The sequence below is a fragment of the Crocuta crocuta genome, unplaced genomic scaffold (genome assembly GCF_008692635.1).
Source record: "Crocuta crocuta isolate KB4526 unplaced genomic scaffold, BGI_CrCroc_1.0 scaffold139, whole genome shotgun sequence".
Taxonomy (NCBI): Eukaryota; Metazoa; Chordata; class Mammalia; order Carnivora; family Hyaenidae; genus Crocuta; species Crocuta crocuta.
The window spans coordinates 9,849,941-9,865,922 of NW_027533258.1; the positions used below are offsets into that span (position 1 = coordinate 9,849,941).

A 15,982-nucleotide genomic window follows, 5' to 3' on the forward strand; every position below is an offset into this window, starting at 1 on the left:
AAAGGACGGGGGGGGGGGGGTAAAAAAAAAAAAAAAAAGAGTGGAACAGGGGCACCTGCGTGGCTCAGTCTGTTGAGCGACCGAGTTCGGCTCAGGTCACAATCTCGCGGTTCATGAGTTCGAGCCCTGCGTCGGGCTCTGAGCTGACAGCTTGGTGCCTGGAGCCTGCTTCGGATTCTGTGTCTCCCTCTCTCTGCCCCTCCCCCACTCACCCTCTGTCTCTCAAGAAATAAATAAATGTTTAAAAAAATTAAAAAAGGAGGGGTGGCTTAGTCGGTTAAGCGTCCGACTTTCGCTTAGGTCATGATCTCGCGGTTCGTGGGTTCAGGCCCCGCGTCGGGCTCTGTGCTGACTGCCAGCTCAGAGCCTGGAGCCTGTTTCAGTCTGTGACTCCCTCTCTCTCTGACCCTCCCCTGCTCACGCTGTCTCTCTCTCTCTCCTAGAAATAAATAAAAATATGAAAAAAAAATTAAAAAAGGAAAAGAGTGGGAAAAAATATATCAAACCATTAAGAAGGGCTGTCTTTGGGGAATTTTTTTTTCTCTCTTCTATTTCCCTTCATTTTGCAAACTTTCTACAATTGTTGATGATTTTTGTAATGGGGAAAAATCATTTTGGAAACACTTGGGATGTACAAAACAGTGTATACAGCATGCTACTATTTACATAAAAAAAGGCTACTTATGTCATACAGATTCTTATCTCTGGAATGTTATGCAAGAAGCTGGTAACACTGACTCTTTAGAGAGAAACTGAGTCACGCCGGGGGAGGAGGGCAGCAGTGGAGCCAGATTTTTCATTCTCCACCCTAGTGTAACTTTTCAGTTTTATAAACACATACCTTATATCACCTCTTGTAAAAGGTCTGACTGTTTTAAAAATGAAAACTATTATCTTAAAAATAAAATAAAGTTACGTATATCACCTTGCTAGGTTTGTTGTCAAGCTTCAGGGAAGCTTGATTCTTTGGAAGGGACGGTGACGTTTATTGCCTGTTCTTTGGGAGGGGCTTCCACACTCGCCAGCCCTCCTCATGGCCACCTGGGAGGAGGGTTTGGAGAGTAGATAAGGAAACAAGGAAACGCAGGCCCAGAGGAACTAGGTGGCCTGCCTGAGGTCACGCGGCAGACCAGGTCGCCTCCCGAGGTCAGAGCCCGCTGTGTGTGGCCCTGAAGCCTGTGTGGGCGGAGGCAGAGCCACAGCCCGTGCTTCCTACGGACTCTCTCATGCTCAAAACGTCCATATGGATCATTGGGACTTGATAAAATTCCATCATGGGAACGCAGGCCTTGAATCTGGGGAACACAGGCCTTGAATTTGGGGTCTGTGCAAGTGTTCGAGTCACTGCAAGCGCGTCCAGGCGCCCCTCCAAACAGGGAGACCCCAGCCCGACGGGACAACGTGTCTGGCGGATTCAGCCCCGTTACGCGCTTGCAAATGTCACGGCCAGGGCAGGCCCGGCCTCATCCTCTGTCTCTTCTAAATCACGGGGTTGATTTATGGAGCCATTTGCCTGGGAGCCTGCTTGGTCCCTCCTCCAAACCCCAGGAGCCTGAGCAGGGTGGCTCCCTGACGCCCCTCCCCAGCCACGCACTCGCCACCGGCCGGCGCCCCTCTGCCCTCCTCACGCGTGCCGGGGCCTCCCCTGCCTTCCTGCACACGGCGACTCATCTCCCCCTGGTGAGCTCCGTCGCAGGCTGTCCCCAGCAGAGCCCCTGCCACACGTGCCCAACACACACGGACGCCGTGGGGGGTAAAGCCAGTGCTGGCGACGGAAGCCTCGGAAGCCCGGGAAGCAGCTCTCATCACAGGGCCCGGCTGGTGACAAGAGGGAGCCAAACCAACCAAGTGGAAAGTTATTTCCTTCCAATTAAGCAAAAACTGTCAGCAGAAGGCTTGCAATCTCTACAGACAGATGTCTTACAAAGCTCCTTCCTTATTGCTCTCGTCTGCGTCTTCTCCGGGATGGAAGGCACGGCGGACCCTAGTTCACTCGCACAAAAGTGGGGGGGTGGCCCCCGGGCCTGACTCAGCTCCCAGCACACAGACGGCCCTCACCACACCTTTCTGACTAACGAATACATGAACTAACTTCATTTTAAATCACCGGAACCTGAAAAGGTCATCACTGTAAAAGCGTTCCCAGGGAAGCCGGCGCCCGGGGCTGGCGGTCTGGGATGACTTAGCTGGGCCGCCGTGGCCATCTAGTGGCCGGACACCTGCAGCGCCGGCCCGGGGGGTTCCTGGGGGCGGGGGTCCCTCTGGAGACAAACTGTAGAACTGAAGTTAGGAAGTGATGGTACACACACCACAGCACAAGAGAGGGTTGGAAGCAGGAGTGGAGCGAAGAGAGCGGGGGGAGGGGAAGAGGGGGCACGGGAGCCGGGCAGAGCACAGGGAAAGGGGGGCGCCGGGTCTCGTACTTGTCAAAGTTGACATCCAGCATGCCCGCCTTCTCCTGGCTGACCCGTAGCAGCGGCGTGTCCAGCCGCCGAATGCAGTCTTTGTCGAGCGTGGCCGTCCAGTCTTGGAAGGTCTTTCGAACCAGTTCGTCCATGGCCTGGACCATCTGCTGGTAGGTGTGCACACTCTCCTCTCCGGTCCCGATGTGGGGCAGGAAGTGGGCACTAGAGAGACACTGGGGGGGAAGAGCGGCGGGGGGGGGTTGGCTGGAGCCCACTGACCACCATCCCCCGGGGCCCCCTCCCCGCGGTGCGCGCCCCTGCGGTGTGTGGTCTGCTGTGGAGGCCGACCCCTAGTGCCCAGGGCAGGAAGGTGGGCGACACGGGCAGCTGAGGGGAGGGGGCCAGGGAGTCACCAGCGTGCAGGGGAAGCGGGGGACTCGGCTCAGGAGGGTGGGCAAAGAAGGTCAATCACGGGAGGTGAGGACATAAGAGGTGCAGGCCGAAAACCAGCAGGAGCCCCTCCTCCCCAAGTCCCAGCTCAGCGACTGCAAAACCGCCCCTGGTGTCTGGGGGCCGCAGGTCCTCACCAGAGCAGTCACCTGACTGCAGGTACCTCAAGAGCTGAGACTCGCTCAGCGCGGGGCCCGGCCCCCGCCCTCCACCGCCTCCCGGGCGCTCACGTTCATGACTCGGTCGATGCGCCGCCGCAGGATCCGCACCCAGTGCGCGCGCCCCGAGAACTGGGCCATGTAGGGCTCCAGGTACAGCCACTTCTTGTTCAGCTCCCGGTTCACCAGGGCCAGCTCGCTGTTGAACAGCATGTACAAATCCACCGCCTTCTTGTCGTAGGTGCGCTTGATGGCCTGAGGAGGGAGGGAAGGAGCCTGAGCCCGCGCCGGGTTCCCCCCCCCCCCAGACTCACGCTAGAGGACACCTTGGCCCCGGGCCGTCTGGAAACTTGAGGAAGAAGAGGGTCTGGCAGTGGAGGACGACGGGGCGGGGGGGGCGGGCACNTTGCTCCACATCTCGGACTAACTCGAAGGCGGAGGTGATCAGGTTCTGAGTCATCACCTCCAGGTCCTTGATTCCAGAACGAAACCTGCACGGGTAGAGAAGCATGGGACCGGGGACCGGGGACCGGACCGGCGCCCTCACCTGCCCCAAGGCCACGCCCCAGTAAGAATCCCGTGGGCCGATACCCAGGGCCTCCCCGGCGCCAGGCACCAAGGGCATAATGGGCGCGACTGCGTTCATTCCGCAAAGCGATACAGTGCGGTGGGTTCTACCCCCGGGCCTCGTGTTTTGGTCGAGGGAACTAACTGGCAGAATAGTGTGCCCGGCATCACCTCCTCGGCCCCTCCTCCGGGCCCACTCGCCCCGCCCCTCGCCACGCCACGCCCCTCGCCTCGCCACGCCCCTCGCCTCGTCACGCCCNCGCCCCTCGTCACACCACGCCCCTCGCCTCGCCACGCCCCTCGCCACGCCACGCCCCCTCGCCCCCAGCCAGGGGGCGCTCTCACCTGTTGTAGTCTTCGTGCCAGGACGCGTTCTTGACGTCGAGGATGCCCCCGCGCACAGCCCGCAGCATCTGGAGGTTTTTATGAAAGATGTCCTCGATCTCCAGCAAGTTCCGTGTGACCTGGGGTCCCTGGGCCCCGAAGAAGCAGGGAAGGGGCCCCTGGTTGCCATCTTCCCAGCGGGCAAAATGATACTGGCAGTCACAGACCTACAACGAAGTCGGCGTGAGGCCTCCGCTCTGGTTCGGACCTCGTAGGCCCTGAGCTCTTCTCTTTGGCTTATGATGTCTGAGCGCTAGGGAGGGGCCACCAGGCGCAAGGAGCTACAGGGATGAATTCTGGCTGCAGAAAGAACTAGAAGACACCAGGGCAGTAATAACAGGCAGAAGTCTAAAAGGATGGGGCGAGGGGCGCCTGGGGGGGCTCAGTCGGTTAAGCGTCCGACTTCGGCTCAGGCCATGATCTCACGGTCCATGGGTTCAGGCCCGGCGTCGGGCTCTGTGCTGACAGCTCAGAGCCTAGAGCCTGTTTCGGATTCTGTGTCTCCCTCTCTCTGACCCTCCCCTGCTCACACTGTCTCTCTCTCTCTCAGAAATAAAGTTTTTTTTAAATTAAAAAAAATAATAATAAAAGGACGGGGCAGAGGTGGGGGCACACAGTTATGCAGAGTCCAAACCATATGCTCCCCGCTGAGCCTCTGCCCCTGGCCAGGGTCCGGGGTCCACTGTGACCCTCCCCTCCTTCCCCGGCAGCCTGCCCACCTCAATGAGGTCCTTGCAGCGCTGCACAAACGCATCCACCTGAGCGAATATGCTGGTCTGGTCCAGGACCCAGCCCCGGCTGGAGAACCTGCGTCCAGAGAATGACACCCGTCCGTGAAAACGTAGGGACGCTAGGCATCAACCTGCCTACACAAAGCGACAACCGGGAGTCTCGGGCTCGGGGGGCCTGACCCCAAGGGGCAGTTTTCCTGAACCCTGAAGGGAAGAGACGCAACAGGAGGAAAGCCAGAGAGGAGGCTCTGGAAGAAGCTCTAGAACTTCAGCCTTTCGGGCCAAGAAAGGAGGAGTATCTCCCGGAGGAAGGATTTCTGGGAGGAGGGAGAAGAGGCTATGGAGAGCGAGGGGGACCCGGGCAGGCTCTAGAACATGGGCATCCGGAGAAGAGCCGGACAGGGCCTAGCGAAACGGAACCCATAGACGTTACACTGCTGCGCTCGGTCGGAGCGGCAGGGGTGCCAGTGGGCGGGGAGGGGGGCGGCGTACTGGGTGTGCATGTGCACCGCCTGCAGGTAGTGGTCTTTCCAGGCCTGACAGCACGAGATGCAGCCCTGGAGGTCTTCCTTGCTGGAAGTGACGTAGCCCTCGAAGATGCGGTCCAGAGAGATGGCCCGGCAGCACAGGCGGATGATCTCGTTGCTCATCTGCGGCAGGCAGGACGGAGGGAAGGGGCCCACAGCCGGAGTCGCACCCACTCCTTCCCCACACTCCACACCCCAGCCCAGCTCACTTCCGGGCCAGCGCTCAGCTGGGCGCCTGGTCTCAGTCACCCCCAGATGAAGTGTGGGTCCCGCTCCTCAACAGCCGGCGTCCCTTCCCATATCTGCCTCTCACCCACTGCCACCTCCGGCTTTGGAGAGAAGAAGAGGGCCTCCCCCCTGCACAGCTCAGCCTGGGGGTCTGTCCTGCCTGCCTCTCCCCTCCCCCCCAACCACCACCACGGAAGCAGGCCGTCCCGCCCAGGCCCCCGCGGAGCACGCTGGAGTTGAAGAAGCAGGCAGAAGGCCGTGGTCTCTGTCTGAGCCCCCCGGGCCGCCCCTCACTGCCTGGAACTGCACACTTCCTGCCTGGGCGNCCTGCGGCCCCTCCCCCAAAGCCCTCCGCCCCACCCCTGCGGACACACACCTTCCGGAAGAGGGAGGTCAGTCTCTCCCGGGAGTTGTAGTGCGGAGAGTTGACCCAGATGATGCGGATGAGACTGATGAGCTTGGGGAGCTTACTGGAGATGTCCCTCGGGCGCATGGAGGCCAGCTCCTGGTAAGGCTCCTTCAGGATCGACAGGAACGTCAGGTTGGACTGTGCTTGATGGAAGCCGTCCTGGCACGGGAAGAAGGAGGTCACACCCATTGCAACGAACTGGCCCAGAGCAAGCGCCGTTGGCCCGTCTGGAAGCCCGCCCTGACCAGCCCCTCCGGAGCCCGGACGAGCATCTCAGGTCCCCGCGGGCCCTCAAGACCGGAGTTCGTACCTATCTGCGCGCACTCAGGTACTCGGTCCCACCACAGTGCCTTTGCGTCTTTTCTCGTGGGGCCTCCCGTCTCTCCTACCAAACCGGGGGTCCCTAAACTCAGGGTGTGTCCACCCCTCCAGATCCTCCGGCTGAAATCAGAGCCCCACACAACCCTATAACCGTCGATCAACTGACTGAACACCCCTTCGGTTTCACCAAGTGCCCCTCCCCGCCCTGGTCTCAACCAGGGTTCTAGACTTTTCCACCTAGCTGGGGCTCAGTTCCCTTACACCCAGCTCGAAATCCCGCCTGGGAAGAGAAGGCCTCCGTGTCTGTATTGCACAGACCACTCTGCCCTTCTGCGTGTCCCCAAAGCAACAGAATCCTCTCGTCATACTTTATCGAATGCATATTTTAAGCGTTTATCTTGCAGCTGTTGTGGCTGAACCCTCCGGGTTCCGCTTCGACCCCACGCCATCTAGTGACCCCGTTCTGTGGAAGCCTTCTTTTCTGAGCTGGGGATGGGGCTCCTGGAGCTGGACTGTAGGGGCGGGGCTCGTAGAAGGTAGTCAGTGTTTGTTTGCTGACTGACTGGGGTCTCCTTAACTAAACCATAAGCTCCCGGGACCTTACAGTGCTGCCCTCCTTTTTCACTCTCCCCCAAGTGCAAGTCCAAACGCCGGGTGGATCCACCTTTGCTGTTGATGCTCACGCTGGCTCCTTCTTCTTAGCACCCGATACCGTCCCAACCACTGTCCACGTTCCGCTAAGCCTCTATCCTTTTTTTTTTAATGTTTATTAATTTTTGAGAGTGTGTGCGCGCACGTGCACGAGCAGGGGAGGGGCAGAGAGAGAGGGAGACGCAGAATCCCAAGCAGGCTCCAGGCTCCGAGCTGTCAGCAAAGAGCCCGACGCGGGGCTCGAACTCACAAACTGTGAGATCATGACCCGAGCCACGTCAGGCACTTAACCGCCGGAGCCACCCAGGCGCCCCTTAGGCCTCCGTCCTCCGGTCCACTCACAAACCTGGATCTGCTGGGCCAGTTTCATGAAGGGGGCCAAGTAGGACGACTTGGCAAGACGCAGGATGGACTCAATGTGCGTCACCCCCTGCTTCACCAGCTGTTTACTGATGCCAGACAGGTCCATGCACCGATTGAGCCAGAACTCAATCTCCTCCAAGGGACCTAAATTTTCTCCCATCTCCACAGACTCCTGGGCACTGAGCACCTCCTTTATCTGCCGGGTCCAGTGGATCATGGAGGCTGCCGGGAAGAGTACAAAACCTCTTGCACTTCTTTATGCTCCTCCCCTGTGTCCCCTTCCCACTGCCGCCTACAGGGCCCTCCTCACCCGGCTCCTTTCTCAGCATCCAGGCTGCCCCTCCCCTCTCCTCTTGAACCCCCAGCACACTGGCGAGGCCGGCCACGCACTCTCTAGCCGCTGCACCAGCTCTTTGTCCTTCACCACCACCTCGGGCGCCATGTTCATGGCCTCTGCGGGGATGTAGAGAACGGTGTGCCCCTCCAGTTTGTACCGAGTGTCTACGGAAAGGAAAGGACCATGGAAGTTCACAAACGGGGTGAGTTTATGCTACCCCGGTCCCAATGACGGCTGGTGATCTGGGGCCCAGGAAGTGTGGGGGAGCTCAGGAGAACAGGCGAAAGAAACTGTGACTCATAATTGATACCAAGAGGGAAACCTCATTGAGGCAAAATAAGAGATTATCATAAAATAAGGTCAAAGATCTGTACCACCTCTTCAACACTCTCTTCCAGGATGCATGCACCTCCCCCAGGAACCCCATTCCGCCTGCATTTGCCCTGACCCCACGTGTACTCTTGAAATATCTGACTCTATGCTTGAGCACATCTGGTCAAGCTTCGACACGGTATCTGTCCTGGAAGGAAAATTCTGCAGCCCGATCCACTCATTCAACAAACACAGAGAGACACAGGGTACCGGCTCCGTGCTGGGCTGCCGCAGGTCCTGGGGATGACTCTCCCACCCGCCTCGGTCGCTGTCCTGTCAGTGAGGCATCAGAGGGAAACCAGGCACGCGAGGCGTTCTGCTCACCTGTCAGGCAGGCCAAGAATCTGTGCAGATGAGAAGCGAAATGATTGCGAATGCTTTCAGGCCACGTTGTGTTTGTGAAGATCTGAGGGGCAAAGACACCACTGAGCAGCCGAAGCAGGGCCGGGATGTAGGAGCCACGCACTGTCCCAAACTGCACGGTGGCCTCAAAGTTCTCTGGGGTGATGGGAACCGGCGCCTGGCGAATGAAGTAGACGATCTGGTTCTGCGTCTGCATGAAAGACAGTAGATCAGAGGTCGGCCTCCAGTCCCCAGCGTGGCGCCCAACAGAATCAGTCATGACGGCGTGGCTGAGTTCTCGGTCACATGCCCTTAGTGCATCCTGATTCGTCTCCAAATGCAAGTGTCATGGGCGCTTCCTGTTTCTTTCAGGGGACATAACAGAGCCCATACCCAGAACCATGGGGAGGGAGTGCAGAGAGCATGACTTGAAGGTTGGCAGGGACTGCGTGTTCTGTCCAACTTCACTCTAGAACCCACTACAGTTGACTGGTACATATTAGATGCTCAATAAATGTTGGACGCATGGATAGAATGAAAGGGATAGATGAAGGAGGCACCTTTCGGTATATGGAAAGTGGGAAGGAGAAGGAATGGAAATAAGAGGCAATTGACCTGGGTTTTCCATTTCAGTTGCACAAACTTCTCCCCCGAATTTTCCATTTACCCCTGTTTTGTTACTGGTGAGTTTGTGTGGCTGCTGCTGTTGTCACATCCAGAAGTGCACAGGCATCGCGTAGTTAAAACTTTTCAAAGGTAAAGTTTTTGACTTCTACGTGCTCAGAAGGGCCATCCCTCCCTAAGATCAGATTCCCCTTTCATGGGTGAGTGTGTTGCGCTGCTCTTTATAATTTAGTTAATTCCAAAAAATGAAAATAAAGCATAAAGAAGAAATTAATAATCATCCATCTTCCCAAAGCCCAGAATTACATTTTGGTATTTTGAGTCTATTTTTTTTTTAAAGCTTAACACGATTATTTTTCTTAAAATGATCTACATAAGTGATGCCATATGATTTCATGTGTAGTATGTGAGAAACAAAACAAGTGAAGTGGGGAAGAGAAAGAGAGACAAACTGAGAAACAGACCCCTGGGGCGTCTGGCTGACTCAGTTGGCTTTTGTGTGCTCTATTACAGGTGTCCGTGTGTTAAGATTAGTGAGTGTGTGGTAAACACTGGTGTGATTCTAGGACACGTGTGGGATGCCTGTGTGTGTTGTGTGGTGTGTATGAGTGAGAGTACATGTAACTCTTGATCTCGGGGTTGGGAGTTCGAGCCCCACGCTGGACGTAGAAAGTACTAAAACAGGGGTGCCTGGGTGGCTCAGTCAGTTAAGCGTCTGACTTCGGCTCAGGTCATGATCTCATGGTTCGTGGGTTTGAGCCCCGCGTCAGGCTCTGTGCTGACAGCTCAGAGCCTGGAGCCTGCTTCAAATTCTGTGTCTCCCTCTCTCTGCCCCTCCCCTGCTCACACTGTGTCTCTCTCTCTCTCTCTCTCTCAGAAATAAATAAAACATTAAAATTTTTTTTAAAAAGTACTAAAATAAGTAAACTTAAAAAAAGAAACAGACTCTAACCTATAGGGAAGAAACTGATACTTTCCAGAAGGGAGGTGGGTGGGAAGATGGGTCTAACAGGTAACAGGAGTTAAGGAGAGCACTTGTGATGCCGAACATGCGCAGGATGATTAAAATAAAAACTCTTTCTAAGGAGGGGGAGGAGCCCCTGACTGGTTCAGTCAATAGAGCATGTGACCCTTGGACCTGGGGTGGTGAGTTTGAGCCCCACATGGGGTATAGACATCACTTAAAAATAAAATATTTTTGAGGGGCCTGGGGGGCTCAGTCAGTTAAGCGTCCAGCTCTTGATTTTGGCTCAGGTCATGATCTCAAGGTTCATGGGACTGAGCCCCGCGTTGGGCTCTGCGCTGACAGTGATGAACCTGCTTGGGATTCTCTCTCTCCCTCTCTTTGTCTGCCCCTCCCCCCCCGCCCCTTCAAAATAAATAAACATTAAATAAACAAAGAAATAAAATCTTTTGGGGCACCTGGGTCGCTGTCAATATCAAGAGTTGGACGCTTAACCGACTGAGCCACCCAGGCACCCCTGGGTATTAGTTTTTATTTAAATGAATTGAACGTTCCTAGACTGTCTATTCCTGGGTTCTTTATTTGGTTCATTTTCTTTTTTCTTTTCTAAAGATTGTTATGTTTACGTAACCTCTATACCCAACGTGGGGCTCAAACCCATGATCAAGCAGGAGTCGCACGTTCCACTGAGCAAGCCGGCCAGGAGCCCCTATTTGCTTCATTTCTTAATGGCATAAATTTCCACTGAGGACATTATTTGTTTGTTTGTTTTTAAAGTTGGGTTCTTCCAAGATTGAAAATGACTACCTATTCGTTGCCATTGTATTTGGCCATCTCGGCTGGGAATAATAGACTTGGGGTGCACTGTCCTTCAGGGAGAACTCTGAGCCTGTTCTTCCTGGTGACCAGAGAAGGCGGCAACCAGCCTGATTTTTCCTCATGGCAGACTGTTAGTTTTGTTGGCAAGAGCTAAGCCATTTTTTCCCTAAATTTTTGTTTTTTAAGGAATTCCGACCCATAGAGAAATCACAAGAAAAGTGCAATGAACAGCGTACCCTTCATCTGGATTCATTCATTGTCAACATTTTGTCCTGATTGTGCTTGCGGGCACTCTCTGGCCCTCCCCTCGCCGCTGAGCCACCTGAGATTAGCCCTAGGCATCAGGCTACGGCAGCCTTAAATACTTTAGCATTTAGCTCCGAGGAAGGGTATTCTCCAACGTGTGCAACCTCATAATGATCACTCAGAAAACTAAACTTCATATAATACTTGATATAACACACAAGCCACATTCAGTTTTCCCCAGTGATCCAAATAATGTCACGTACAGCTGTTCTTTGCCACCCAGGATCCAATACGGGATCACACACAGCCATGTCTCCTCAGTGTCCTTCAATTCCACACGGTTGTCTGGTCTGTGAGCACAAGTCGGGAAAGGGGAGAGAGAGAGAGAGAGAGAGAGAGAGAGAGAGAGAGAGAGAGGGAGAGAGAGAGAGGGAGAGAGAACCAGGCAGGCTCCGCGCCACCAGCACAGAGCCCAGTGTGGGGCTCAGCCTCCTGAACCACGAGACCACGACCTGAGCCAAAGTCAGACCCCTAACCGACTGAGCCATCTGGGGGCCCCCCGGTCTTTTTCTTTCTTCCACGGCATTGATCTTTCTAACAGTCCAGGCCAGTCGTTTTCCAAAACGTCCCTTAACTTGGATTTGTCTGATTGTTTCCTCATTATTAGATGCAGGTTAAATCTTCTTGGTGGGGACATCAATACTGCTACCTTCTTGGCAGGCCAGGTTCCCAAAGAATTAAGTTCCTTGGAGCTCAGTGGCTTACCTATGATGTGTGTTGGCCTTAAACGCTGTGTAACAAATTCTGTGATCTCGCGGTTTGTGAGTTCGAGCCCCGCGTCAGGCTCTGTGCTGACAGCCTGGAGCCTGGAACCTGCTTCGGATTCTGTGTCTCCCTCTCTCTCTGTCCCTCCCCCAACCATGCTCTGTCTCTCAAAATAATAAATAAATGTTAAAAGAAGATAATGTAACAGGCTGCTGTGTTCATTTCCTAAAATCTTCGGCCTCCCTTTTATCGCTCTCATGCTCCATCATTTCAGCTCCCAGCTTTTTAAAACTCGAATGCCTGCTCTCGTTAGGTTGTACTAGAACACGAGGGTGTTGTGAGGAATTCCCTTCTGCACAGCTCTTTTCCTCTGTGTCTGTTCCCCCTGGAGGAATACGCCGGAGGTTGCCACGCAATTTCTTTCCACTTTCCACCTGCGTGGGCAGCTTCCCGTCCTTTCTGCTCCGACAGACTGTGGGCGACTCCTTGATATCCTGCTGGGAGGCCCCATTACTTTGCCGGCTCCAAGGGGAAGGGAAAGGAGTGGGAATTTTACATTTTATTCCCTCTTCGCAGCCTGAGAGAATTGCAGGAGGGGAGCGGTGGGTGGCTGAGGCTAATTTCTTCCTTTCCAGATTCTGTTACATGAGCTGAGGGTCCCATCTTGCTGGGGGTCCGGCATTCCTCTGGGAAGAACAGTTTCCGTAACTCCGTGCCTAGACCTCTCATTGGTTCCCCACCTTATAAAGTTTCTTAGATTAGATGATGCTTCTTCCTTCTTTGCACTTGGGTGGGGTTTTTTTCCTGGTTTTACTTTTTGCTCTTTTTGTCAAAAGTAATAATTGTTAAAAATTTAATGTTTACTATCTTTGAAGGAGGGAGAGACAGAGCACGAGCAGGGGAAGAGCAGAGAGAGAGGGAGACACAGAATCGGAAGCAGGCTCCAGGCTCTGAGCTGTCAGCACAGAGCCCGACACGGGGCTCAGACTCACAAACTGTGAGACTGTGACCTGAGCCAAAGTTGGATGCTTAACCGACTAAGCCACCCAGGCGCCCCAAGAGTATTAATTCTTTAAGGAAGTTCAGCTGGCCATCTTAACCCAGAAGCATACAACTAAGTCTGTAGTCTTATCTAGAATGTATTTCAGCATACCAAATAAATGGTCTCCTCTTCATTGAGGCATAATGACAAATAAAAAGGTGTATATTTAGGGCATACACCTGATCCTTTGCTATATGTATGTGTCGTGAAATGATCGCCGCAATCGAATTAATATACCCATTATCTCGCTAGGTACCATTTTTTCTTTTTTTTCTCATGTGCGTGCGTGTGTGTGTGTGTGTGTGTGTGGCGAGAACACTTAAAATGCACCCTCTTAGCAAATTGCAGGTGTACCACACGTGGTAACTATGGTTACCATGCCGTCTAATAAATCTCCAAAACCATTCACCTTGCATAGATGAAACCAAACCCTCTTCCCTCCAGTTTTATTGAGATATAAAGGACCTACACACTGTTTAACACGTACAACATGATTTGATATATGGAAAGTGATTACTGCACTAAGTTTACCTAATATCCATCACCTCACACAGTTAACAATGTCTTCTACCTTGTCTTGAGAACTTTTAAGATCTACTCCCTTAGCAACTTTTGAATACACAATGTTGCTAACTATAGTCACGACGTAGGACATTATTTTGCCAGAACTTATTTATCTTAAAACTGGAGGTTTGTACCTTTTGACCACCTTCAACCGTTTTCCCCACCTCCCACCCCCTCACTCTAGCAATCACCAATCTGTTCTGTTTCAATGAGTTTGGGGTTCCCCCCCCGATTCCACATATGAGTGAGCTCATACAGTATTTATCTTTCTCTGCCTTATTTCGCATAATGCCCTCAAGTTCCATCCAGGTTACTGCAAATGGCAAGATTTTTTTCTTTCTTTCTTTCTTTCAACTTTTTAAAGGTTTATTTATTTATTTTGAGAGAAAGCAGGCGTGAGAGGAGGAGTGGCAGAGAGAAAGAGAGAGAAAGAATGAGAATCAGAGGCAATCTCCATGCACTGTCAGTGTGGAACCCAATGTGGGGCCGTTTCACGAACCATGAGATCATGACCTGAGCTGAAATCAAGAGTCCCCCACTTAACCGACCGAGCCCGCAAGGCCGCCCCGGGATTCTTTTTTTTCTTACTGCAGAATGATATTCCATCGTGTTTCTATGGAAGTTTCCTTATCCATTCATCCGTCGGTGGACACCAAGGCTGCTCCCATGGCTTGGCCTTTGTAAATAATGCTGCAATGAACATGGCGTACTGATATCTTGAGATTGTGATTTCATTTCCTTGGATGGACACCCAGAACTGGATTGCCAGATTATACTTCTATTTTTAATTTTTTGAGGAACGTCCGTACCATTTCCCAGAGGGGCTGCACCAACTTACATTCCCAACAGCGCAAGGGGGTTTCCCCTTCGGCACGTCTTTGTCAACATTTGTTATGTCTTAAGAGTCTATTTGATGATGGCCATTCTGGCAGGTATGAGGTAATATCTGAGACGTCGCTGCGATTTCCATATGCATTTCTCCCATTAGGGATATGAAGGCACCTTTTCAAATACCTGTTGGCCATTTGTAGGTCTTTGGAACAATGTCTCTTCGATCCCTCTGGCAGTTTGTTCTTTTTGCTCTTGAGTTATAGCTCTTTATATAGTTTGGATATTAATCTCTTATCAGATATATGATGTGCACATGTTTTCTCCCAGCCCTTAGGTTTGCCTTTTCATTTTGTTGATGGAAGAAACTTTGCAGTGCAGAAGCTTCTGGATTTGATGTAGTTCCACGTGTGTATTTTTGCTTTGTGGGCTTTGCTTTTGATGGCAGAAACTTTGTGCTTTCTGACCAACATCTGCCCGTTTCCCCCTCCCCCACAGCTGATTAGATTTTTAATGAAAAACTTTGTTTTACATACTTCCCAATTCTGTTCACCAAATGATCTGTTCTTTCCCACAGATTTTAAATGCAATTTTTAGAGAAAATGCTTACATATATGCATCCGTACTTGGTGTCTTTAATGCTGCATATCAATGTATGTTCTTGCCCCAGTACAGCTCTGTGCTAATTACTACAGATTTTTGTATTCGCAGCTCTCCTTCATTACTTCCCTTCTTCATGAATTTTCATGCACATTTCCGGATGTATATATATGCGCTAGTGTTTATTTATTTTTGAGAGAGAGACAGAGCGTGAGCAGGAGAGGGGCAGAGAGAGGGAGACACAGAATCCAAAGCAGGCTCCAGGCTCTGAGCTGTCAGCACAGAGACCAACGCGGGACACGAACCCATGAACCGCGAGATCGTGACCTGAGCTGAAGTTGGACGCTTAACTCACCAAGTCGCCCAGGCGCCCCGACTGGATATATTTTTAAATCTTTACATAAGGGATTTAGGGGCTTTGGCACTGTGATGGAGTTGCATCAAATTTTTTTTTTTTTTTAGATGGAGTGATGTTTATAATACAGATATGGTTATTCAATCAAATCTTCTTTCATGGCCAGCAACAAACTTGCTTTCTTTCCTATAAATCCTACACGTTTCTTGCAAACTTTTCTTCTTTTTGTGAGAGGGATCTTTTTTATTTTCCACCATATTTTATAGCTGCCTGTCGCTGCTGTGCAGGAAAAAACCGCAGGCTGTTTTGGTTTTTGTTTGATCTGGAACATTTCCCAAACTTTGTCAGCGCACAGGGCCACGTTCATCTTCATTATCATTACCGTGTTGTATGTGCGCGGCCAATAAAAGCAAAGCAAGGGCCTTTCTCTTTTCCAAAGCTTTATTTCAAAGACGTCAAACATACAGAAGACGTACAAGAGGTTTACGACAATGACCGACACACCCACTGCCCAGATTCCCCCGCAGACGTTCTACGCTCCGCCTGTCTTTTAACCGTCTCCCTTCCCGGGCCTCACCCTTCGCCGCCGTGTCCTCCACAGCACTGGGGGTGCTCTCTCTCTAACCCGTGAAGGCTGCACGGTCCCCTCCAGCACCGCACACGAGCCCCCGCGAGCTGACCCCGGCCGCCTTCCCAGGATCGCCTCCTACAGCTCTTTTCTTTGCAGCTGGCACAGCTCCACCAGACTCGATGATCCTACTTACCTTCTTCTCCACTCAGATGTCACCTCTGTCACCGGCCTTGCCGGCGTCCCGCTGGCTATACCGTCCCCATTATGTTCCTAGGAAGCCCGGCCCTAACGTACCGTGAATACGCTTCGTACGTCTGTCTTCACCACCAGACCACGAGATCTGACCACGACAAACCCTG

At 52.7% G+C, this 15,982-nt stretch overlaps 1 protein-coding gene across 1 annotated transcript in view; it reads right to left on the reverse strand.

The window, feature by feature from the left end:
• Nucleotides 1–15,982, reverse strand: part of DNAH2 (dynein axonemal heavy chain 2) — an 84,094-nt gene that overhangs the window by 62,595 nt on the left and 5,517 nt on the right. Inside the window, 10 exon segments of the mRNA XM_077746745.1 lie at nt 2,424–2,638; nt 3,086–3,268; nt 3,399–3,504; nt 3,926–4,131; nt 4,684–4,771; nt 5,188–5,345; nt 5,827–6,018; nt 7,178–7,416; nt 7,585–7,695; nt 8,228–8,456. Coding sequence (XP_077602871.1) covers nt 2,424–2,638; nt 3,086–3,268; nt 3,399–3,504; nt 3,926–4,131; nt 4,684–4,771; nt 5,188–5,345; nt 5,827–6,018; nt 7,178–7,416; nt 7,585–7,695; nt 8,228–8,456 — 1,727 coding nt within the window.